The sequence below is a fragment of the Enhydra lutris genome, unplaced genomic scaffold, assembly GCF_002288905.1.
Source record: "Enhydra lutris kenyoni isolate GAN:26980312 unplaced genomic scaffold, ASM228890v2 scaffoldscaffold44, whole genome shotgun sequence".
In the NCBI taxonomy this organism is placed as follows: domain Eukaryota; kingdom Metazoa; phylum Chordata; class Mammalia; order Carnivora; family Mustelidae; genus Enhydra; species Enhydra lutris.
Genome location: NW_019154128.1, coordinates 4251397 through 4277229, shown reverse-complemented (window position 1 = coordinate 4277229; position 25833 = coordinate 4251397). Strand labels below are relative to the sequence as shown.

General features: G+C 49.7%; 1 protein-coding gene across 2 annotated transcripts; it reads right to left on the bottom strand.

Moving 5' to 3' along the window:
• Window positions 1-1365: 1365 nt before the first annotated feature.
• On the bottom strand, window positions 1366-25495 carry LOC111155930 (four and a half LIM domains 2). 2 transcript variants are annotated; one of them, XM_022516408.1, is made up of 6 exons: window positions 25449-25495; window positions 24297-24476; window positions 15952-16126; window positions 8430-8599; window positions 6063-6249; window positions 1366-1970 (listed from the first exon to the last, which is right to left on the bottom strand). In XM_022516408.1, exons 2-6 carry the CDS (start codon window positions 24450-24452, stop codon window positions 1819-1821), a joined length of 840 nt encoding a protein of 279 aa, XP_022372116.1. In that variant the 5' UTR covers window positions 24453-24476; window positions 25449-25495; the 3' UTR covers window positions 1366-1818. The 2 variants fall into 2 exon arrangements, with proteins under 2 accessions (XP_022372116.1, XP_022372117.1); XM_022516409.1 differs by lacking the exon at window positions 25449-25495 and adding an exon at window positions 24593-24629.
• Window positions 25496-25833: the final 338 nt, after the last annotated feature.

Below are 25833 nucleotides of genomic sequence, written 5' to 3'. Positions count from 1 at the left end.
AGCTCTGGCCTCTGGTTCTTCAAGCCAGTAAGACTGCAGACTTTCTAACAGAGTTTTAGCTCCCCCTTTTGGGGCCTGCTTTTGGCTAAAAGCCATAAAAATGGGAAACCTACCCATTGCCTTTCCCTTCTTCAGGTGTCCACTGCTCTCTCAAGTATTCCTGTCTTGGATCATGCTCTGGTGTTTTCAAAAGTCTTAAAATATTTTGTCCAGAAGATTACTGGAGTCCAGTAGGAGCTACTTACTAGAAATGGAGATCCTCCTTCTATTAATTTAAGGTCAGGTGTGTTCAGTGTATCTGTGGTTCTTATGAGGAACAGGTAAGGTGTTCCACAATGACATTTCCAAAGCTTTCACCTTTTTGTCTTGGATTTTGTTATTTTCACTTTAAAAAGCACAACTCCAGGAATGCTTTCACTTTTATAATATGACGTAGAAGGCAAGAGAACTACTGAGCCATGGAGTTCTCAGAAGGCCTGTCTCAGACATCACCATACACTTCTTATGTGGTCCAGCACTCAGATTAAGAAACTGACTTCACACATGCTCAGCATGGCTGGGACGTTGGTGGAAATCAAGTCCCAGCCATGCTGAGCATGTGTGAAGTCGTTTTATGGTACTACACCACCTTAGAAAACTAAGGACAAAAGTCACTATTGTTAGCATTCTAGAAAGGGGCACAGGCAATGCCCTAGCTCACAAATTGGCTCAGTGCTTTCCCAACTCTACACCATGCCTTCACGGATGGTTTTATAGATGAATGCCAAGCTAGGAGCTCAAATCATTAAGATTTGAGAGCTGAGGGTCTCTCTCTTTTTCTCTCTCTTTCCTCTCCTTTCAGAAACAACAGAGGCTTCCAAAGCAATGCCCTAAATTTCTGGGGTAGTGGGAATACACAGATGAGCAAGAGGTCATCTCTGACCTCGAGGTGCTTGTATCCTTTCATGATCCTTCACTTTATGGAGAGGGCAGGTTGGGGTAGGATAGGGACCCATGGCAATGGGAAAGCCTTGAGCTCTTTTTAAGAGAAGTGACCCCCCCAACTGCCTTCACTGTCATTAGCTCATATTCTGCTGCTCACGTTCTGAAGTTTCTGTTACTTCATCCAATGCAGAGCGTTAAATTCTGAGAAAGAGAGTTTGGGAGAGAGGAACAAAGAGAAGGGAGCCCGGAAGAGGTTGTGGTGCTGACGGAAGGCTTTCTTTGAAATGAAAGGTGTGATGGATCTCTGTGAATGCTGCCCCAGCCTGTCTGAACTTGTACTTCATATAGTGATCAGTGGAACATACAATAACGTGCCTTATACCGCAATGCTCAGAACTTCGATGTTTAATCATTATTTCACGCACTGTGTGTGGCCAAGGATTTTGTTCTGGATAACTTTATTGTAAGCTATATGATCTTGCTCTAGGTCTTACATGACAGGAAGCTACACAGTTGTAAATGCCCACTCTTCATTATCTCATGTAGTTCGGGAAACTCAAGTTCGTGATGTGTTAATTGCACTTAAAAATTAAATACGTAGTGAAAGAAAGGTACATGTATAAAGATGTCATTCAAAAGGATTTTTACACTTGGAATTGCCCTGCTTGATTATGAAAATTCAACATCATCTTCCCACCACGGGTTTACAGAAGGGTTTCCTCCTTCCCTGGGACTGAGCTAGTACAAAGGATTAAAGGGTTTAAACAAACGCAAACATCACTGAGAAGCACAAGAGGAAAGTTTCAGCATGGCCGGTGGAGACCAGACACAACACTGCCTGGTGGAGAATGAGAGTGTCTAAATCCGTGCATGTCATAAGCAGCTGTGTGGGCTTCAGATGTCTTTCCCGCAGTCAGGGCACAGGATGTCATCTCTTTCTGTGAGGAAGCCTCGCCCCACCAGTGAGAGGGAGCACTTCTTACAGTTAAAACAGTCGTTATGCCACTGCCGTTCCTCAAAGGAGATGTACTTTGTGCCACCAAGTCCTGTTAATAGAGAAGAAAGAACACCAGGGTGGAAAGAGAAAGGGACTGTGGTTGGGGAGAACCAGGCCTCCGGGACCAACGAAGGAATTCTGGTTTGAGCCATTTCAAAGCTGGATTTTGTAGTCTGGAGAGTGTGAGTTTCTAATGGCTGGCAATCCACAGGTCAACCAGACACCCTGCGGAGCTCGTACTATGGGCAGGAACAGATACACAAACCAGCTCCAAAACGACATGATTAGAGCTCTAATTATGGAGGGACGATTGTGTCTGTCTCTCTGTCCCACCAGAATGAAACTCTAGGAGATCTGGAGCTGGTGTCTCTTATTTCTTCCCTGGGTGCCTCGTGTCTGGCGCTCAATTATTTCGTGATTTCATGAATGAAGTGCAGAAGGGACCTAAGAGGTAAATACGCACTTTCTCTGGAATGGCCAGGAAGGGCCTCACTAAAGAAATGGCATGTGGATGTGGGGGGTGGCCATTCTTGAAGAGCGAATATCATGAGATAGGCCATAAAGTATGAACTTAAGTGTGAGAGGGGGAAGGTGGGCTGCTAGGGTGTGTGGGAGCGCATTCCGGTGTGTGGGCAGTAGAGAGGACCAGCTTATTATATTTTAAACAAGAGAAGTAATAACTCAGTTCGGTGCTTGATTCTTGTTTGATGATGAATTCTCATCAAATGCTTAAGGTACACCGGCCGCCTATTACCACATGATTGCTTGGTCCCGCCCCTGAGCCACCTGGAATCAACTGGAATCAAATACCCAGGGTTATTAGAAGTCATGATCCATTCCGCTGAACTCTGGATCATGAATTCCAATTACAAAGAGTTCTTTCCAGAAATAATGGTTCAATCTGCCACAGTAAAAAGAAAGCAACCGCCTTGACTGCTCCATTTATAAGGGCTTAAAGTCTCAAGCTATCCACATGCTAGCCTGAAAAGTCTGTTATGCACCAAGCAGGTGGTTCCTTTTGTAACAGAGCCGGCTAGGTTGATGTGGGGCTTTCAGTCTTTCACCTAGGGGAGACCTGCAAGCTAGCCACAACCCCCCCCCATCTCCCCAGCTAGTTAGAAACTGCTTCAGTTCAAGTTCAGTGCTCCTTCCAGTGTCACCCTAGCCCTGTGGCACTGGTGGGGTATGCACTAGCACAGCTTTTTGACTCTTTTCCCACAGATTGAAAAGCAGAGATACCCTCAATATTCACTAAAACACTGACTGCCTTTACGCATCCCGGACCCCTAAGTGCTGTGGTCACATAGCTTCTGCGCTGGGCCTGCAGCGGCACCAAACCTGTGATTTAGGCCCATGGGTCTCAAACTTTCCTGCAGATCTGAATCACCTGGGAAGCTTGTCAGGCTTCAACTATCACCCAGGTCATAGCCCCTGCCAATTAAATCGCAACCCAGGCAGCAGTCATTTTTTTAAGCTCCCCAAGGTGTTTCGAATATGTAGCCAAGTCTGGAAACCAGAGGTTTTTGGCAACACTTGATTTAGCGGCAGGGACTGCAGAACAGTTGAAAGGTCATTTTTTGTTTTTTGTTTTCTCAGCACTGAGCAAACTGAAAAGCCAAGAAGCGGCTGGGATGCCCCAGCATTTCTGCCATTCCATGTCTCTCCTTTGTCTCACCTCTGATTAAGTCCTGCTACACTGGAGATCTGGGGCCAGGAAGAGCCCTGGCAGGGAGAGGATGAAGAAGGATGTTAGTGGGAGATGCTGTGTCGGGTGACGTCCCAGGGGATAGCCTCCTTTTAGAAACTCCACTGTTTCCTTGAAATAACAATCAATGGGGCAAGTCACAGAAATGAGAATCAAAAACAGCCCAAGGAGGACGAATGCTCTTAAAGGGGAGAGGCATACACAGTCAACTATTGTCATTTGAGGTTTATGGCCAATGGCCCCAGAACTCCAGCCTGAACAGAGCTCATCTAACAGGTGCATTTTCTCCGTAAGGCACCTCACAACCTGCTGTGCTTAGGAACACAGACAGCCTGTCCGCACTGCCCCTTGGGAGCCACTTTCAGCATCGAAACTGCCAACAAAAAGCACAAAAATGCAAACAACATGGCAGTAAATAGTCCGTGAAGAGGACCCTTGGTTATAAGATGAGAATCAAAATGAGGAGGCAGAATGTCCCCTCACCTCACCTCCGCTGGGAGCGTATGTGTCAGATGACTCAAAATGTTTTGCCATTCTGTGGGTGTCTGGGAATGACCACGAAAGCAACTCGAGTGCTGATTTTGGAGTTACAAATAAATGTTAGTGAGTAGGCGAATTTGTAGGTCTGGACTCTGAATAATGAAGACTGACTGTATTTGTGTGTGGATTTTGCATCACTGTGCACAGAATGCGGGAAAGTAGAACTTCAGATTTACTTACAAAAATCATTTAAATTGTTGCTAAAGAGAAAATGCTAAGTAAGGATCCATTAAAAATCCAATCTAAAGTCACAATCTCAAACAATTGTTTGGGGATTTGGCTACAAGTACATTTTAACTGCAATTTCAAAATTCCTCTGTAGGTTCCAGAACATTAATCTCTGCGTTCCAGAGAAGTAACTTTCCTCTTTTGGAGGAAAGTGTCCATTAGTTTTCCTTGTGTTGTTTTCTTTCTTCTTCTTCTTTTAAATTTTTTTTAGTGCTACCATGGGAATAACACATATCTGATACTTTACATTTAAAAGTGCTTTTATCTAAATTACACTGCTTTATAAGGTTTAATTTTATAAACATTTACTTTCATAGGCATTACCATGAAAACAGCATATGTTAGGGGAAAAGACTGCATTTCTTCCCCGTGAATGATTCCAGTCTGGTATATAAATGGCTGGAATCAGGCTAACGGAAAAATTTAAATGCTGTGCTTCTTTTCTTTGTATTTTAATTCCTTATGGAAATACGAGCTCTGGATTACCCAGGAAAGGATGATTTTAGTGACCTGGGGCTTCCTACATCAGGGGCATTGGCTGAGGTGAGTGCGCTCAATTCTAGAACCCAGGAAAAGGAAAGTCCGGGACAAGCACACACGGGCTGTAAAATGTCTGTGTGACCACACAGTGGCGCCACACAGGGATTCCAGGCTACGGTGCTTAGATGACACGTGTCGGCCACCTGCCATTGACAGGGATCAGCCAGTCACCTGAAAGTGGCAGAGCTGGGAGTCCCATGACCCAGAACTCTTCCTGTGTCCTCACGGAATTCTCTTTCCCTTCTGGCCCAGTCACGGATTTGTGTGGTGATGCGTGGTGCACGTTTACAGGGCTGGAGTCTGACCAGCCGTCTGCCCTCCACGCTCGATTTCTCGGCAAGTCCAAGAGTTTGGTGCAATGCCGGTCTGCAACCAGACTGCAACCAACCAGGCTTTGGGCTCTCGGTCTGCCCCAGCCTTTGGGGGATAAGAAAGAACCGCCTAGAATGTTGTCTTCTGCCCTCATGTAGCTATGGCCTTGTGGTCGACAAGTCCCTCTAAGATGCCAGGGAGCACATTTATTATCCTTTTTTTAAAGATTTACTCATTGATTTTGAGAGCAAAGAGAGAAAGGGAGCACAAATGGGAGAGAGAATCTCAAGCAGACTCCGCACCGTGGCGGGGGCGGGGGGGTGGTTGTGGAGCCCCACATGGGGCTTGATCTCACCACCATGAGATCGCCAAAAGCAGGAGGCAGCGCCCCTAGGAAGCCCCTTTAGAAACGCAGCCTCGCGGCTCAGCCCGGAAATGCCAGTTGCTGGGTGCTCACCCGCGGGCCATATGCGCACAGACTGCGGTTTTGGAGAAAATCCAGCCGAGGGCAGAAACAAGACCCCTTGAGAACAGGCCACGTGGTTTCCAGGGACCGGCTGAGCTAGAAGGGCAGTGCTACCTGCGGCGGCGGTCCCCGCCCGTGTCACAAGGCCAGGCGAGCGTGGCCGCAAAAACACCGGCTCCATCCGGGAACCTCAGGGAGGCCCCCGAGTCTCAGTTTCGGAGGGGAGGCAAAGTCAGGGGCCGCAGTCGTGCCCCTGGTCCAACCCTGACGGTGGCCCCGTGGGGAAGGGCTGCTGCCTCGCGCGAGCCCAGCGGGAACCCTTGCCCGGGAGCCCGAGTCAGGACACTCACCGCTGATGGGGTGGGTGCAGCCGGCACACTTCTTGGCGTACAGGTCGCAGAAGCAGCTCAGGCAGTAGGGGAACTCCTCGCGGGACGTGAAGCGCTGGCCCGACAGCGGCTTCTTGCACGCGGTGCACACGAAGCACTCCCGGTGCCACGGCTGCTCCCGGTATGTGACGCCCCCGGTGGTGATGGGCTGGAGGAGGCAAGGAAGCCACAGTCAGCGTTCCAGGGCCCCCCCGGGTAAGGGTGGTTCTGGGTGGCGCGAGATCCCCCTCCTGAACCCGACGGGCGTGTGGGGGAAAAGGCACAGAGAAATGGCCGCCGCTAGCGCGTACAGGTGCCGGGGGCACCGCGAGGGTCGTGTCTGCGCCTGCGCGCACTTCTACTAAGCACAGCGTGGGACTGCCTAGTGGTTTTCCTCTTATAATTTCCTAACGTTTTCTTTGCTCTAGCTTACTGTATTGTAAGGATTCTGTGTATTGAGGATACACAGAACCTACCACATACGCGAGCACTGATTATTTATGCCATCAACGAGGCTTCTGGTCAATCGCCCGCCCTTACTTATTTTCATAAAGATTTTATTTATTTATTTGACAGAGAGAGCAAGTGAGCACAAGCAGGCAGAGCAGCAGAGGGAGAGGGAAAAGCCAGCCCCCATGCGGGCTCAAGCCCAGTTCCCTGGGATCATGACCCGAGCTGAAGGCAGTCACTTAACCAACTGAGCCACCGAGGCGCCCCAACAGCCTGCTCTTAGTAGGTAAGCTTTCCGGGAGTCCAAAATTTGATGTGGATTTTCAACTGCGCAGGGGGCTTGGTACCCCTGGCCCCCCTGTTGTTCACGGATTGACTGTATAAAGGCCCTTACATTTTATAGACATGATTTCCATTTTACAGGTGAGTAAACTGAGACCCAGAGAAATGCAGGGACTTGCCTAAGAATTCATAGCTAAAGAAAAAGCAGGTGCCAGGGTTCAGGACTCTTTCTCTTATATTCTTTTCATTAAACTATAAAGTAATAATGATCATCCTATAAATATCCCCCTTGGATCAGAATGTATGCAAAATAAATTCGGCTGTAAAGTATCTGCTGGATACAGAGGGCAGGTATAATAAGAGGTTTGCTCTGCCTGGCACACACCCTTGTCTTCCCTGTGTCTGGATTCCATGTCCCCCGGCTAGCTCAGACCTGCTCCTGGGTGTTACTGTCTCAGAGTATCTCTTCCTAAACACCAGCCTGGCTCCCACTCCCAATTAGTTCAGATCATGCCCGTATACACTCTGCTCTGTTCTCCTCCAAGGCACACTTGTCGATAAGCATTTGAATGTTGCCATTGGACTGCATTTCCCCCCAGACCCTAGTAGCCCCGAGGGCCTCCCTCCCTTAGCGGGTAATGGATGTTTCTGGCCTGAAGGCTTTCTTGCGTCCGGATGAACACACACAAGGCCATGCTTCTCAGAGGATGGGCTACCTTCACTTCCGCGGCCAAACAAGGCAGCCATAAGGTTGGGAGGAGCACAGTGGAAGAAAAGCAAATGACATGAACTTTCCTTGGCTCTTGATGACAGCAGGCAGACCAAACAGAGAGGGGGTGAGAGGAGAAGAGGTTTGCTGACATAAACACAGGAGGTTTCTCGAAGGAGGCAGTAGATAAACAGTATAATCTTAGCGCAGGAACTGGGAGAAGGGGAATTTAAGATTGTAGTTAGTGTGCCACTCTGCCCTTTGAAGAGGTGCTGGCAGGACGGGCACTTGACGCCCCGCTGACCTTCGCGCGGAACAGCAGCCAGAGGCCAGGCTGGGCCCCCACAGGCCCAACAGCGGAGTCCGTAATAGAGCCGGAGCCAAATAGTGTGCAATTGCTCTACAGTGGGCTCCTTTTCCCTCTGTAACCCAACAGCCAAGACAGGAGGTCACCGGGACCGAGGGGGCAAGTGTGCAGCTAGCAACCTGGGCCCTGTCCATGGGGCACAGCCTCCCTTTGCTCCTCACATCCCTCCCTCCCTCCCTGGAGTTTTCCTGTTCACTGATGGAGTGCAAGGGTAACGGGATCGCTTTGGGATAATAAGTTTTCCTCGCCTTTAACATATGTCACAAACAGGAGCAAGTATTTGGCAATGTTCTAGAAGGAGGGAGGGACACAGGATTTTATCTCTGGTCGCGTTGTGGGAAGAAGGCCTGGAGTGGGGGGTCCGTCCGGGGGTAAATGCACACTCGAGCAAGAGAATTTTGGGATGGGGGGCCAGCCCAGCAAGACTCTTGTGCCCTTCAGGTACCACAGGTGTCGTCACTTGGGGGAAGGAGGCCTGAAGCCAAGGGCTGTGGAGGCAAATGGACTGGAACGGATAAGGTCAAGGGAGGATGAGAGATACCTTTTGGCACTGAACGCACTGCAAGGCGTACTGTTTTTCATAGCACGGCACGCAGAAGTTCTGGTTGTCCTTTGGGATGAAGCTCTTGGTGCCGATGGGCTGCTGGCAGCGGCGGCAGACGAAGCAGGTCTCATGCCAGCTGCTGTCTTTGTACTCCATCTTGCGGGTACCTGTCATGAGAGTTGGCAAGAAGCAGCAAAGGGCAGAGCTGACGACACGGCTGGCTCGGAGTCCCTGCTGTCCACGTGGAGAACCTGCCCCCGGGCTAGTTTGGTGACTCCAGCAAGTCACTTTAGCTCTCAAAGACTCGCCTCGAAATGGGTCTGTTTTGGAGAGGGCAGGGACTCTGTGTTTCTGGGTTCGCTGCTGTACACCCAGCTTCCAGAACAATCTCTGTGCGTACTCAGTATGTAATTTGTCCCAAAGGAGGTTAGGAACATGAAGTAGAAAAAGTATCTGTCTCTGTCTCTCCGGACTGCAAAACAGAGAATTCTGGCAGGGCTCAGACTATCTGGATAGAGTGGGAATTCCAGAGCTCAGTGGCCCATTAATGAATACTCTTCTGTTTTGCAGTGGGATGGAAATCAGTGGTGCGTACATGAACCTGGAGTCTCAAGCCGGAGTCCTCGAGGAGCCTCCATGGTACTCGCTTCATGTGACCTGCCGCGGAAACCAAGCCGTGATATGTCGTAGCTCTACCATTAAAAGTGATGACTGAGTGCTATCATTAAAAGCCACATGTGGGGCACCTGGGGGGGCTCAGTCTGTTAAGCTTCTGCCTTCATCTCCGGTCCTGATCCCAGTCTCCTGGGATCGAGCCCCCGTGTCGGGCTCCCTGCTCAGCAGAGAGTCTGCTTCTCCCTCTCCCTCTGCCCCTCCCCTTGCTTGTGTGCACTCTCTCTCTCTTTCAAATAAATACATTCTTAAAAAAAATAAATAAAATCCATGTGACACTCAGACATCCCATTTAGCAATTTAGCAATTTTCTGTTCTGATCTCGCATTTCCTTTCGAGTAACTTATCATTTGATATGTTTACGTGATTTCTTCAAGGAGCTCAGGAAGTCCTAGAGAACCAGAAACACTGTTTGGCTCATCCCATCTCCCACCACCAAGCTGGAGTCACAGTATTCAGTATTTGTTAATGTTTTTCCATACTTTTTCAAGAGAATAAAAGTATGTGTATTTACAGAAAGAAATGGTTCAAGACAGGTCGGTGTGCAAACCCCCTTTGCATGCAACACAAGGCAAGTTTGTGGGGAAAGGAGGGTAAGGAGTGAAAAAAAAAACCCCAAAATTCTCCAAATACTTCAGTGGGCTCCAGGCTGGGCACCCCGCCTACAGCCCATGCACGGTCTGCACTACCTCGTGTTACCATCAGGGTTTTCCTGGGGCACAGCCCCACCTGTTCCCTTACTTCAATTGTCTGCGGCTGCTTTCACACTACAATGGCAGAATGGGTCATTGGGACAGAAACCATGGCCCTCGAGACCCCAAATATTTGTCTGGTTCTTTCTGGAAACATGTTAGCCAACCCTGGGCTCACTGCAAGTCTGGGGCTGAGGCATGTAGGATGCAGCGGTCAGACGTCACAGTGGGATCGGGCCATGGGGGAGTGAGGGTGCAAGAAGGAGCACCAGCTTCGAACCAGGGCTGCCTGGCATAACACGGGCAGCCAGAGTCTAGAAACGCGCCAAACTTTAGCTTAAGTCCAAAGATGATATATATAGTCAAAAGGATGAGCTTAAGGGCTGCATTTTGTCGGCTTGCAAGGTTGACAAAGAGCTGTCCATCTCTTGAGAAAGGATATGTGCAGAGAATCGTCGCATGATTATTTATTCGCTGTCACTTTCGGGTCACTTTCTCCGCTTCCTATACTTCCAAGCCAGGGCATTTGGGCACCACCTCCCGTAGAGTACATACAATACTCAGGTTGGGTGCAGGTGCTGGAAGCTAGGGATGGGGGGGGGCATACGTGGTGGGGGAGGCACATAACGGTCTTCAAAGCTGCAGAGTCCAGTCGTGGGGTGATGAGCCCTGACACAAGGAGAATTACACTGAGCAACAGAATGTCAGGTAAAAATAGTGGAAGATTGGTGATCTAAACCTAGAATGATTTTCTTTGTCTCCAGGGGTTTATCTTCCCATGCGTATTTTTGCTCCTTGCTCTTTTACTCTCCCACCTTCCCCCGATAAAGCCGCTCAAAAACCAAAGGATCTTGTCAATGAACACAGGGCAACTGTATGCTCACTGAAGACGGCAAGCAAGACCACGTGAGTTCGTTCTTGGCGTGTTGGGGAATAATGGTCTTTTATTATCACCAGTCAGGAACCCTGGGGAGCAGGAGGGGGGGGTGAGGGGCGGCACTTGCAGCCCTTTTGGGTGGTTTCCAGCAGCCTCCAGACACCTGCCGAGTTTATTGTACAACACGGCCAGCAGGGGGCAGCAAAGGTCCTTCTTCTAACAGACCTTGCTGCTTCTCCGGCTGATGGGAGTACAAGGTCCTGATGAAGGGGTGTCTTTTTTCTGTTTCAAACAAACAAGTGAGGAACCGACAACAGTGGTAAAGGGTGAGTTCCTGTGAGTCTGCTCAGAGGCAGTGGTGCTCCTGCAAGGGTCCTCTGCAAACAGAGGCTCATTTAGTAGCCGAGAAGCCGGGGAGCCTCAACCCTATGGCTTGTGGCGGTCTCTAGGTTCCTGGCTACTTTTGGGGGCTTTTGTCAGGTTTGAGTTGGTCAGTCAGCACAGGCCTCTTGTTTTGTTTTACTTAAATTCATTGCCACAGCCAAGCTGACGACCTGCACGCCCACACATCGTGATTTCCTGGTAGCACTTCCAAAAATCAGACCAAAGTAGCACATGCTATGATTCAGCACATTTTTTTCCTTTTTTTCCTTTCTTTTCTTTCCCATCCCTTCCTTCTCCATTCCCCGCTCCCACCCTCCCCTGTCCTTCCCTCCCCTGCCCAACTTCTCTCCATCTCAATCTGTCTCACCAAGCATCTACACACACTGCCTTTGGTGCTGAGCCCATGTCCTCTGCCAGAGGGCCCTCCTTTTTGAGACTTCTCCATTGGTCGAAGAAACCCAGCTCATCCTCTAAGACTGGTCTAATGTGACCTCCCCAGGGTCCCTTCCTGACCCTGCCCTGGGCCCATGTCTCCATCATGGCGGGTACAAGACGGGCTTCTCTCCTCAAGTCTCAGTGAGGGGCAACGACTGGTGAAAAGTCACAGCCAGGAAACAGGAAGGCTGAAACCCCAAGCTGTCAGTTTCTAGGTTTTCCCTGAGAAATGGTTCAGGGAAGGAGTGCCACAGTGAGGGGGAGCCAGGACAGACACCACAGGGCGGGAAAATGGCTTCTGTAGGACTGCTTTTGAATTTAAAGTGACGCAGACCAGCAGGGGTGGGGGCGGGGAAACCAAGACTCCCCCAGCTCCCAAGTGGTTGTGCTCACCCAGCTACTGCTCAGCAAAGAGGGACCCCCCCCCCCATCTGCGTCCAACTCACTCGGGCTACACGAAGATGTTCAACAGGACATGATGCCAACACTGCTGTTCTGTCCTCCTCCTAGGGAGGCCCTGAGCATCCCATTCCGTGAAGGTTTATCCTGGGTGTCCTATTACCCCACCTTGTGAATGAACCACCATTCACACCCGCCAGCTCCTGGTCCACCTCCTGGTCCACCTCCACCTTCTGTTATCTAGTTGAGAAGGTAGCTCAAAGCTCTGAGACCAGAGTTCTGGACAAGGTCCTAATCCTGGCTGGGCCACTGACAATAGCCCAGGGGTCCGCCCCCGAACTTCCTGGTCTCTTCACTGCGGAGACAAGACAGGTGAACTTTAAGGTCCTTTAAGTGTAAAACTGTCAATGCTCTTACAATTTCCTTTTTTTTTTAAAAACAAAAAACAAAAAACAAAAACTTTTCATCTGGACAGGTGATAAAACCAGGAACAGTCAAACCATTACCAAATTAGACCCACCCATAGAAATATACTATCCACCCACATATTTTCCATCAAAAGCTTTGTCTGTTTTAATCTTTGAATCTTTGAGGCCCATTTGGTCACAATATGTTACAAATATTTGTGTGTGTGTGTGTGTGTGTCTATGTGCGTGTCTGTGCGTGTTGTGTTTTTACACCATGATATCATATATTTGTCGGGCACTATCCTAAAGCTAGTTGACAGATGAGGATGATACAGAAACAACCCAGTGCCCGTAGGACAAATGCACGCACTGGGTAGAAATGAGAGAGGGGAGGAAGGAGTTCAGTTCTACCGAGGTGGGGGTGGGGTGGGGGAAGGTCCACACTGATCACTCATCATCAGTCCCACTTGCTTCTGACTGTTCATTTTCATCCTGCTCCCCGTCACTGTCGAAATCACTCACGACAGGCTTGGCTTTTCCCCGATTCGGCCTCTTCTTGCCTTTGCCTTTGTCCCGGGCTTTCTCGTCTTTCTTATTGAGCTTGATTTTCACCTTAACAGATTTGGCCTCTGACTCGGACTCCTCCTCCTCTTCCTCCTCCTCCTCTTCATTGCTGTCGTCCTCACTCTCTTCCTCTTTGGCGATTTTCTGCCGATTTCCATGCCCTTCCACACCTCCCTGGGTCCCCGGCTGCCAGAGACTTCTGCTCCCCAACTTGCTCACTGTTTGCCTTTTGTTTGGTTTTGCTTGCTGGCCCGTTTGCTCCCCCTCAGCAGTGCACTGGCCTTTGGCAAGGAACACTTCCGTCTCATCTGCCTCCCTTTCTCTCATTGGCAGACCTGGAGGACCAGGTGGGGACAGGGTCCCACTGCACTAGAGCTCTGGGAGGCTGTGGGAGGTCACGAATATCCCTGACACCCGCACCTGTGGGGCTGGCCCGGGACCCTTCAGACACCTGAAGGAGCTTACTGTTTGGATAGTTCACCATGGAGAACTGAAGCCCCCCCGCCCCGCCCAAACTTAGGCACTTGTCACCAGAAGCAGCTAAATCACACACCACAAAATTGTAAGCTTGGGTTCCTTATCCAACTTATCTCCCTAAAATAATACTTCCCGCACATCAATCTCTTGCTCAAAAACCCTTTAGCATCTCTTCACTGCAAAACACCAAGCAAACCAAAAATCAAAGGAAAATTCTGGGTCGTGGCAAGGAGGATTCCACTAAAGAGTTTGGCTCTAAATGACCAGGGAAACCCTAATTCCTGTCGCACGTCGGCGTGAACCCAGCTACTGCGTGAAATACTGTGACTCCGCTGGCCGCCAGGGTTTTAAAAAATCAACATTCAATCTGTTGATGCAACCAGCTCAAAACCCTCAACCCCAGCTCCTCTGACACATCTCATCACGGCATGCACAAATACGGTGAATTTTTAAAAATCACTCCTAAGGGATCTCTGTGTTTACTTCTATTTATTAAGGTACAGACCTCAAGTCCTTTTTCTTTTTCTTAATTTACTTTTTTTAAGGTTTATTTATTTATTTTAGAGAGAGAGAGATTGAGAGAGCAGGCACAGAGCGAGAGAGAGAGTGCATGCACTCGCATGGGGAGAGGCAGAGGGAGAGGGAAAGAGAAACTCCCGCAGACTTCCCGTTGAGCTTGGAGCCTGACGCAGGGCTCAACCCCACAACCCTGAGACCATGACCTGAGCCCAAACCAAGAAATGGACATTAAACCGACCAATAAAATCAGGTGTCCCTGATTTTATTTTTTGAGAGAGAGAGAGAGAGTGTGTGTGTGTATACATGCATGAGTGGGGGAGGAGGGCAGAGGACAAGGGAGAAAGAGAATCTTATGAGGGCTCGATCTCATCACCTTGAGATCAGGACCTGAGCCCAAATCAAGGGTCAGATGCTCAGCTGACTGAGCCACTCAGGCGCCTCCAGACCTCAACTCCTTTAAAACAACACTTGAAAGCTTCACGTGTTTGATACCCCTTTTAAAAAAACCTCAACCTGGGGCGCCTGGGTGGCTCAGTGGGTTAAGCCTCTGCCTTCGGCTCGGGTCATGATCCCAGGGTCCTGGGATCGAGCCCCACATCGAGCTCTCTGCTCAGCGGGGAGCCTGCTTCCCCCTCTCTCTCTGCCTGCTGCTCTGCCTACTTGTGATCTCTGTCTGTCAAATAAATAAATAAAATCTTTAAAAAAAAAAAAATCTATTTAAAAAAAAAAAAAAAAAAACAACCTCAACCAACAAACCAAACCTCAAGGTCTTAAGTGATTGTTGTTGAAACGAGTTAAGCTTGTGAATAGGATAAATCATCAGATACCCTGAGCACCACGATAGGCGATAAATTAAGGAAATTCCCATTCTAAATCACAAGCCTAAATCACGTACACTCTAATTTACTCCTTAGACCACTTTTTTTTTTTTTTAAACCTTCACACCTGCTTCATCAGATTGAACATACTATTACTATGGTGTTGATGTCTTCCTATATCGGCCCTTAATTCCAGACCTCCTTGGGATGAAGGATGCTTCCCCGCTGCATCCTCAGGGACGGTCCTGTGAGTGGGCACCCCCCCGCCCCATCCCTGGGGGAGCTGGCTGGAGCTTCTCAGCAGCTGGAAGGCTGGGCCTGACCAGTGCCCCTCCCGCTCCCGTGAGCCTGATATGGGAGAAGCTCAGCCGGCGCCCGCCGACCAGAGGCCTCAGGGCCGCATCTCTCCAAGCCCTCCGTTTACTCACTGCAGGCTGGGTCCCCAGCACCTGACTGGACTCCAGGGGCCTGGCCAATGCTTCATGCGACTCTGCCTTCAGCGAGGGCCACATCTCTGGCAGACATGCACTGCACAGTGTTTTCTCCTGGGTCCCTAGGACTCTCTGGTAGGGATGCCAGTTTCAAAACGTCCCACGTGGGCCAGAGACTAAAAAATTACCTATAACTCAGACTGAACCGCGAGTCTGTATTTTTGTTTTCTGACTCCGGCAAATCTCCCCTCTGGTAGCATTAACTGGTCACGCAGACGACAGAGACCATGGGTCGTCCGCAGCCTGTAAGCCAGGTGTAGCCGTCATGCCTACCTCTCACCTGCCCACGGTCCACATCTCAGGCCCTTCTCTGGGTGGTTAGTCCCCTTGCCCTCATTTTTGGATGTGCCTATCAAGACTTTTTGCTGCCGTATTTAAAAATTCTATACACTTTCAATCACCCAGCTTTTTAAAATCAAAGTTTCCTCTCTCCCATAGAACAGAACCAGCCAACTTCGCCCAAGAAACAAAGGACACCATGCCATCCTCCCCCGTAACAGCCAATCTCCTTATTACTTAACACTTGACCCGGCTGTGATCAAGTCTGCATGCGTGCCGAATGAACATCATCTGGCACACAGAGTCCAGGAGGACAGGGGACGGGGTGAGCCTCCTGGGTTCACTACTCGGCGACTGCCCAGCTCCCAGCCCAGCACCAGGCATGCAGCGGGGCCCAATGCCTTTTTGCTGAAATAGCCCAGCGAGGACGAATTCAGCAAGTGGAAGGGAAGAAAAGAATAAGCATGCACTGTGGCACCGTGAGGAAGGAGGGCGCGTTCCTGACCTGGCATGATGGTCTTCTTGCATTCCTGGCACTTGGAGGAGTACTCGTGGGAGTAGCAGTCCGTGCACAGCAGCTGGTCCTCCTTGGCAGCGAAGGGCTTGTCCACCAGCGAGCTCTTGCACCGAGAGCACTGGAAACAGGCCTCATGCCAGTGTCGGTCCTTGTAGGACAAGTCCTGTAGACCCAGAGCATGCGACACAGTGAGAGGGTGGGGGAGAGGATCGCAGCTGCTCTGCTTGACCCACAGCCCCGGCGAGTCCTACACATCCCGGGGCAGAGAGGGAGCAGAGAGGGGCCGAGGCCCGTGGGCATGCCTGGACCGTGACCTTGCTTGTGAAACGTGGAGGGCTGGGCATTCCTCTGGCTGCATTTTGGAACGACCATTGAGAGTGGGGAGGTGTGTGTCTATGTGTCAGAAAGACGTGCTTTCCAGAAACACATGGGTTTCCCTGAGGTGTGGGGAGGTATGTGTCTATGTGTCAGAAAGACGTGCTTTCCAGAAACACATGGGTTTCCCTGAGGTGTGGGGAGGTGTGTGTCTATGTGTCAGAAAGACGTGCTTTCCAGAAACACATGGGTTTCCCTGAGGTGTGGGGAGGTATGTGTCTATGTGTCAGAAAGACGTGCTTTCCAGAAACACATGGGTTTCCCTGAGGTGTGGTCTGTAAGAAAGAGGAACATAGAACATGCGACTCATTACTGCTTCTCATTGGCAAAACTGGAGAGAGAGAAACAGAGCACAGGGCTTAGCTCGGAAGGAACTCAGCAAAATCAAGTGTGAGAGCAGAATCACAGGGACACCGGGCAGGACAGAGAAACAGCTGCAAGGACAGGGACAGGACTCTGGTTTCAGATGGAGGGAAGGGGATCAGAAGAGACTTCTGGTACACCAGCTGAGTGTGTATGGCCCATGGACAGCAGGGAGGTGGGCGGAGGGCCCGGAGAGGGACTTTCAGACAGAGACAGAGCATGAACACAGCAGAGAGGTGAGAGAGAGGGGTCCCTGACAGAGGTGTGGTCAGGCTGGAGGGACAGCCCAAGGCCCAGCAGGGGAATCCAAGCCCAGACTGGGGCCGGAGGGCCCTTATAATTCTGTACAGAGATTAAAATGGTCCTGAAGACAGCAGAGAGAGGATGAACTGTTTAAATGGGAGGGGGGAAAATCACCCTGTGCCTGACTGGTTATTTTGACAAATAAAACAAAGTATAAACTGCTATAATTCGAGTTAGAGACTATATAGGCAAACTCATTATAAACCATGAAGCCTGTATTTTTCCAGGAAGAAATCATTATTTTTCTCTTTCTGGGACACCAGTCAGGGATTACTCATTGCCAGGCTGTGAGTTTGGGCACTTTGCAGCCCTGCAAGGTAAGTATTATTTTGGAAGCTCAGAGGAGCTCAGTGACAGGCACACAGTCACACATGGGCACGTAGCTGAGCCAAGCAGGTTCAAGTTCACGTCCCTTTGATTCAGAAGCTACTGGCAGTGCGCTACTCCTGGTAAACTCCTGGCTGAACCTGTGTTCGACCTTTCAAAAACCGCATCCTTGATGAGATCTATACATATCCATTGAAAACATTCAGAAATAATGCCACATTTTGTATGTAATGAATGCAGCTCAGCATTGCCTTATGTTGAGACTTTGAATAAAGTCAAACAAGCCACTAACTCCTTGTGCGATAGGAACGGGAGTCAGCCTCCTGTGAGAAGAGTTGGGAGGTTTTGATCGTTATCACTGTGATACTGCTGAACTACGGAATAAAGGCATTTAACATTTTTTTGTTACAGAAGATGGTACTGGCAGTTCCTCAAAAAATTAAAAATAGGATTACCATATGATCCAGCAATTCCACATCTGGGCATTTGCATAAAGAATCAGACCTGTAGCCATAGTAGCATTATTCGCCGTCATCAAAGAGGAGGAAGCAACCCAAATGTTCATCAAGGGATGTGCGGATAAGAGAAAGGTGGTACGTACCCATGAGGGAATATTATTCAGCCCCCAAAAGGAGAGGAAATTCTGACATGCAGGAGGCCTAAGGACATTACGCTCAGTGAACTAAGCCAGACGCAAGAGGACAAATGCTCTATGAGGACACTCATACGGTGGGAGCCAGAGGCTGGGGGACGGGGACAGAGAAGTAGTGTTTCCTGGGGACAGGGTTTCAAAAGCAAGGTGAAGACTCCAGGAGGTTGGCCACAGGACAAGGTGAATGCGTGTGGCACTACTGTCCTGCGCTCTTCAGAAGGGCAAAGTTAGTATGTTTCAGGTTATGTGTATTTCACCACAATTTAAAAAATAGGTTTTGACTATTATGCAGCAGGTGGGAAAGCCTTTGCCGATGTTAGGTGGGTTCCCTCTGTGCAGACCAGACGCCTCGGAAGGACAGCCCCTGTGGAAAAGCTGCTAGCATTTTCCATGCTGTGACTCGCCACTGCCTGGCTGAGTGGAGAAGCCTAGGAAGGGCTTGAGGGCTGAGGGGAGACAGTCCCGGGCCCAGCCCTGCGTGCGGACTCTGCCCAGGACATCGGCATCGACAGACAGCGGCTACACAACGTGTTAGTGAAACAAGAAGGTAAGGAAATATGGGTTCAAGGAAACTAGACTTCCTAGGCTGATCTTCAAAAGAACGGAGAGGGGAAGCTCAGCGAGCGATATGGTGACAGCAAAGCCACCAGACGTCACCACAGTCTCCACCCTGCTCAGCCAGGCCCCAGATGGAAGGAAAGAGTAGCCGAGGGTCGGCAGTGTGCATGGACAGTCATGGAGAAGCTCGTCTCAATGCTCCCATGGGTGAGAAGCACTGCAGAAACCCATTTTTCCTCCAGCGAACCTGAGCACATGGCAGCTACAGGTAAACGGATGGGTTGACAGTCATGAGACACTAAAATGTGCTCCTTTCCACGCAGGGGACCAGCCACATGGCTTCACTAGACCTCAGGCATCAACGCAAGACTTCCGGACCTTCCAAAACCTGGTGCCCAACCCATCACACCACTGCGCCCTCGCCCATGCCCGGCCTGGCCTTGGAAGGCCCTTCGCCTCCTCTCCAGCTGGCAGAACCCTGCTCAGCTGTATGGCCCAGCTGGCGGGCCACCTGCTCTGTGAGCTGCCCCAGCCAGGACAGGGGGGGATGTCACACACCGTCCCCAGCGAGCACGCTGCGACCACCAGCCTGTGTCCAGGTTTTCAAAATCATGCATGGAAACCCTTATCTAACTCGTTACGCTATCAGGTTTCCCTGTAGTTCTCCTTGGGCTCTCGGCTTGGGCTCTCTTTGGAAGTCAGAGCTAAGCTAATAAACTCAGGTCACAGCTTCCTCTTGGACTCACTTCTTAAGAAAGCCCACAATACATAGGAAGTGAGAAAAGACTTTATGGCAAGAGGAAGGTAACTCAACACTGCCAGCTTGGCTTTCTGAGGGCATGCTGAGGTTTCTAGCCAAGAGGACATTCTCCTCTGACTCTTGGCGTGGGGCAGGATTTTAGCTACAGGGGTCCCCAAAGCTGAGAGCTGGTCTGGCAACTACCACCCAAAGACTCGGACCACTTCTGTGTGCCTGGCCCTGAGCTTCACGTCACACTGAATCCTTCTCTCAAAGTGTTGGTACCCGAAGGCCCGTCTCCTTTCCTGTGTGCGCAGCTTCAAAGAGACAGTTTTGGTTCTTAGGACCGACCTAGTCCATCCAGCTTAATTCTGTTATGTATGGAGCACGTTGTGAGGTCCCCAAAGGACACGGTTTCGATGCTGGTGGTATAAGATTAAGAAGTATAGACTCACTGACTTTGAACCTCAAAATGTCCTAGAAATATCATGGTTCTAAAGTCCTTTAGAAAGAGTGAAGGAGAAGGAAAGACAGAGTAAAAGAGAGCAAAAGAGAGAGAAAGAAAGAAAGAAGGATAGATCTTCTACACATCCCAGAAAACATACCAAGGCTAATTTTGTGCTCACAGAAATGTGATAAATTGCAGTAAAATGTTGATAAACAATGTAAGATTAGGCCCAAACACTTCCTTTGTGATTTCATTATTTTTCCACGTCGGAAAAATTCCTAATATGGGAAGCGCTCCTTGGCTCTGAACTTGCCCTCTCTGACACTCCAGCTGAACCCGCAGGAGGGGCTGGTGGCCTGGCTGGACCCTTGCCCCCTCGACTGGCTCTAGGTGGCCCCAGGCAGCACAGTGGCTCTCCCGGAGGATGGTGCTGGCGCCACCCCTCCTGGGCTGGGGCGGGGGGTAGTTCAGAGGCGGATTTCCCAAATCCAAGAGATTTCACTTGATAGATGGATTTTCAGAGCCCTTCACGCTCTGCAGTTTGAACAGATGTCCTATGCTTTGAGACCACCAGGGTGTCATGTTTTCAACTGAATGTTCCTTCAATTACTTAAGAACAAAGGTCCCGAAGAATGGACGGTGGCAGAAAGGACAGCACTCGCTGTGCAGAACCCCGTCTCAGGTGTCCCAGCCGTGGTAACTCACTTAATTCCTGCCACAGTCCCAAAGCAGGCAACCCCGTTTTCGGAAGGGGGAAAAGAGGCTCATAGGCGACATAAATGTCTCCACACCTCAGCTGGCGGAAGGTGAACCCAGGCAGGTGTGGCTTGAGTCCCCCCTTGGGAGGGGTGGTGTTGCTGCTGAGTGTGGGGTGCCTTTGGGGGTGTGCCTCCCTGGTACCCTTTGGTTTTTTCAGGGCCCGAGCGGTCCTTTCTGCGTGACCCACCTGGTCAGCCTTGTTCCCAGCTCTGAGGATCCTGCTTCCTTCATTTCCCTCTAGAAATAGATTTGTCTCTTATGGGAGGAAATCCAAGTACATAGACATATTTTCAGTGCTCATTACAAACTCTGCAGACAAATTACATGGAAACTCTACAAAGATGATTCATTCACTAAGCACTTAAAAATCACCTCAACAAATAAAAAAGTGCTGGGTGTGGGAGTTGGACAGTGAGGACGTGTCTGGAACATGTCTGGAAGAGTAGCCCTTCCCACATCGGTGGGCGGGGGAGGCCTGCGTCCTGCTCCAGGGCAGGACGAACAGGTGTTTCCAATCAGACCTCATGCTTCCTACACTGGCTGTGGTCAGGAGCCTTCTAGAAGTACAGCACAGACAGTTAGATTTCCTGTGGAGGAGTAAGAGTCCCCTCTCAGTGCCCTGGCTGCTTTCTGCCCAAGGAACCCAGAGATTTTCTGATCTTTGAGAACTTTATAGACGTCCACTGAGAAACTTATAGTTTGGTGGGTGGGAGTGTGCCAAATTGAGTATCCATTTGATGTTTCCCATGTAATGATGCAAAAGCTGGAAAGTATGTTCCAGAAACACACTGAGCTAGCCATGCATCCCAGAGTTTGTTCAAGTCCCTGATTTGTGAAGCTCACAGTACGGGCAGCCATCTCTGAGTTATGGGCCCCCCATACATGGTCCTTAGTTTCTCGACTTTTTTAAAGCCCAGAACATAAGTAGACCCATCCAAAAATATCTGTTATCAGACCAATTTTTTTTCTTTTGCTCATATCTACAAATGTCCAAGAAAAATGTAAGGAACAGGGTAATGTTAGAGGAGCATGAAATTTTATTTGCATGACCTGTTCTCACCTTTTCCACTGGTCCTAAAATGAATGATTTCTCCACTTTGAGAGCACATTTCCTCACAGTTACTAAATAGAAATAGCAAATACCACAGAGTGAGTGCGTAGAAACGTTTTCAAACCTATGTGAGCTAACTACCAAAATGGGTCCTAAAGTCCCATCTATATAACATAAAAGTCTCTTGGTGACGGCAAACTGAGCCTGATTCCCATTGGCATGCCAAGATTTCAAATCTCTACGCATGCGCGTATCCTTCAGAAGAGGAGCTGAGCGGGGATCCCGGTGCCTCTGCTGCTTTAAGCCAAGGGAAGGGCCAACAGATCTGACAGCTCCATGGCCCCATGGAGGCCCCTCCTGCCAGGACTTTCGGCTTTGCTTCCTGACATAACAGGAATGTTTTTCCTATCCTTGCTTCCTCCCCAAAGTCAACAACATCATTACTTCTGAAAGTCAAGCAAACCATCCCAAATATTCAAAAGTCCCAAAGAGCCAAGTCAAGAAAGCATCTCTTTTCCTTCCACAGTGCAGAAAACCACAAAGCGTAACTCCATGTATAGTAACCGTGCATCAGGGTTGAAAAGTTCAGCACGATTAACGCCTGGCTTTGCAACAGTCTTGTTGATTTTGGCCCTGCTCATGGGATTCTTGTTTATCTGCTCATCAAGTGTGTGTTGAAGGGTAACTAGTTTTCAGGGTCTTTGCACTAAATCATATTGGAGAAATGAGAAGGGACTGCTGCTTTGTTTTTACTTTAGCTGCTGGTCAAGGATGACTAGCCCCAAATATCCAAATCGTGTCCTCTAAACCAGCCTCATTCTTTGTCCAAATTATACATGAGCCTCTCACCTACTTAAGCCCATTCCAGGTTAAATTTTTATAAGGGATCATTTCTCCCCGCTCTGTCTCTCAGTTCTTCCTCCAACCGGACATTTTTATTGATGTTCCCATAATACAAACAGATCGAGAGACAGGTCGAGGCTTCCAGGGGGTTTGTGTGGAGGGAACGTGCTGCAGAAAGAATAGGGAAGTAGTCCGATGGCGTTTACGAGATCATCAGCTGCTATTCAGAGTGCGGAGGCTCCTATCCAGAATGTAACAACCCCATCACGCTGACACCTGTCCTATCCAGAATGTAACAACCCCATCACGCTGACACCTGTTTTATCTGCCTTTCCTAAAGGGGAAGATGGGCACAGAGGGGTCAAGTAATCAGCGCAAGCTCACACAGCTAGTGAGACACAGAGCCAGGACTGAACGGGGCAGTTTGGGGTTGGAACACTTATGCCTGGCCTCGTAAATAAAGAAACAGGCACTAAGAGCCTTCAAAGAACCTATGAGGGAGAGCGAATCATTTATCAGACAATGCTAGAGACAGGACGGTACCTCCTTTTTAGACAAGCAAGATCAGCCTCCTCTTGTTCAGGGGGCCTTGCCTCTGCACGTTCTGAAGTTTAGGCAGGCTTGCTGCCACCCGGTTTCTTTTAGCCAGGCCGCCCCTATTCCATAGCCAAAAGTTCCGTGGCTGCAGCCTGGTTGCTGGTGGCCCGTTCTGCAGAGGCATTGTCTCTGCTCAGGGCAAAGGCTTCCCTCCACACAGGATGGAAGTCATTCCCCAACCATCACCAAATACCCAGTAGCGCAAACGGGACTGTACTGCCTTCTGCTTCCCGCCTTTCCTGGGAATGACGTAACAGAGGAAAGAAATGTCACACCCGTGCACTGGCTGCGTCACCACCTGCCTCCCCGTGGCAGGCATGGCCCGGCATGATCGGGCAGCAGCTACGAACTGATGTTCGTAACCACAGAGGAGATAGGCAAAGCCCCCCGCAGAGTGCAAGGGAAGAAAATGGAAGAGAGACCCCAAGATGTCCCGAATCGCCTTGAAGTCCGTAAGCTTCAAATTCCTTTGGAGGTCCCCAAGGGACCCCAGTATGTACCAATTCCACGGCTCTGAGGAGGACAGTCCCTTAAAGTCTTGTCAAGTGTGTTTTAGCAACTGGTTAGCAGGTGAAGATGTCAGAGAACTTAGCAACATGGGTGAACCTCTAGGGGGATTTCTGGGTGGTCCAGGTTGGAATAAGAGGTGCTGAGAAGCAAGGACCAGGGTCCTCAGCGCTCAGCCCCGGCTACTCAGCATGAATGACCCGTGGCCTCCACTGAACCTGTTGATGTCATCCACAGTGGGAAAGCTGGTCATCATCCCTCAGGCATGAGCTTTTCCCCTTGAAAAAGAAACACTACCAATCCTGATCTTCTCCCATTGAGAAGAAAAGAGCCCCTAAGTTTCCAATGAAGTTAGTGCTTTACAAGCCCATTTATCTGGGAATCAGTCCCGGGCCACTCATGTGCCCATTCACTCACCCAGTGCACGGGCAAACACGAGCAAGACAGCACTGCCGTCTGGAAAGCCACAGTACTGGGAGGTGGGGTGGGGGTGGGGGTGTGCAGTGTTTGATCAGGACACCAACAGCCACAACATAAGAAGTATGCTCAGGACACAGCAGGGATGTCCTGGAAATGCACTCACCAAGCATTACGGGATTAGGAGCGGGCACAGAGCAGCTAGAGGGAAGAGGCTCGGAAAGGCTTCTTGGCCGGAGGAGACAAGCCCATCAGAGGAGGCTCAAGACACGGAATTTCAATGGGCACTAAGGGTCAGAGCTCTGGCACACACCACACACAAGCCCGTGGTTTCTGGGGTGCACGGAGGGACCCTGGAATAGTGGGCACTGCCTGGGGGAGGCCCCGGGGGTACCTTGCAGTCACAGCCGATGGGCTTCCCGCACTCCTCGCAAGTGCTGGCGTAGAGGGCCTCAAAGCATGCCACACAGTAGGGGCTGTCCTCCCTGAGGATATACTTCTTGCCGAAGAGAGATTCTTCGCAATGGTGGCAGTCAAAGCGCTCGGTCATCCTGACGCCCAGCCCTTCAACAGCCTATCAGCAAGAAGAGAAAGAATGTTCCAGTGAGCACACGGGGATGCTGTCTTGCTGTCTGCTGTCATCTTTAGCCAAGGGGTGGGATTCCCTCTGGGTGAAGAACTGAAACTCACCTTTTCATTAGCTGTGATTTTTCAGTGCTACTTACCAAAAAAAAAAAAAAAAAAAAAATTTTAGCCTGGGGGCAGTTTTGTGGTTTGCATGCATTTCACTTCCTTAAAAGTCCATCCCCTGCCTGGCTGTTGTTGAGGGTGTCACAAAACGCCATGTGGACTTTGGATACAGGGAGAACCAGCAGCAGAGCTCTCATCCTGGCAGGGCTTTGTGTCTTCTTCAAACACGTGACCCTGCCTTACATCTTCCCTTTCTCCCTGTCCCCAAAATAGAAAGGCCGGGATAGAAACAATATGTTCATTTCTATAAAAAGATTTTCCATGAGCTCCCCTTTATGATGCAGAAGTTTGAAGAGTAAAAAACCACAGTGTCCAGAGGGAGGGGGTATTGGAGTTGGTAAACCTGAGAGGCCAAAAGAACATTACCCTTGACCTTGATGTGACATTGGGAAGGGCAACCTACACTTGCACTAGAAAAACTGCTGTATGTCCCTGGGGGCGGGTCACTTCTTCTCTATGAAGAGATGACCCTTCAGCTGCCCAGGTGTCCAGATACAGGATAAAGGGGAAGGCTGGCTTCCAAGAACAGAGATTATCACACAGGGGGAAATGCAGTGACCATGGTCAATGGCTCTTGAGGCAACACTTCAAGCCTTCCAGAGAGGAACAGGAATGCATCTCCGTGCTAGTCACCCAGCATTTTTCCCAGGGTGCGCATGGAGTGTGCACTAGCTGGGTGGGGGAGGGGATATGAGAAGGAGGTGAAGGGAAGGGGGAGGAGCTTCTCAGTCTCAGGTGCTGTCCCCATACAAACATGCTGGAACTGGTGGAAAGAATGAGGCCACCATGGGCGTACCTGGTGTGGAAACCTGCCTCCGCGGTGCTGAAAACACGGACTCGGTCTTCTTCAGGAATATGTTCTCAAGTGGCAATATTTCATTTGCTAAAAGTGAAAATTTTTAGAACGTGTTAACTAGGGACACTGACTCTGTAACTCTGAGCCATGTTTCACGAACTCTAAATACACTCAGCTCGATGTTCGGTGCTTTCAAACCATTTAAGAGTGAATTCCAGGATAGCCCATGGTGCAAATAAAGTATGGCTGCCTGGTTTATGACAACAGCAAATTTGATAGTGTTTATTAATTGTGTGCTCTTTTGTATACAAGGTCCTGACAACGGTAAGCAAAGAAAGAAACATCCTTCAGGCTTCGGTACTTGGTGATTTCTGTGTTTACAGAA

Bases quoted from the DNA above. Each gene is read 5' to 3' on its own strand.
- LOC111155930 (XM_022516408.1), bottom strand. From the start codon at position 24,452: ATGACCGAGCGCTTTGACTGCCACCATTGCGAAGAATCTCTCTTCGGC. The intron at 8,600-15,951 runs GTCAGGAACGCG...CTCTCATGACAG, and splicing joins CAAGAAGACCATCATGCCAG to GTACCCGCAAGATGGAGTAC. The intron at 1,971-6,062 runs GTGAGTGTCCTG...CTCTATTAACAG, and splicing joins CTGCACCCACCCCATCAGCG to GACTTGGTGGCACAAAGTAC.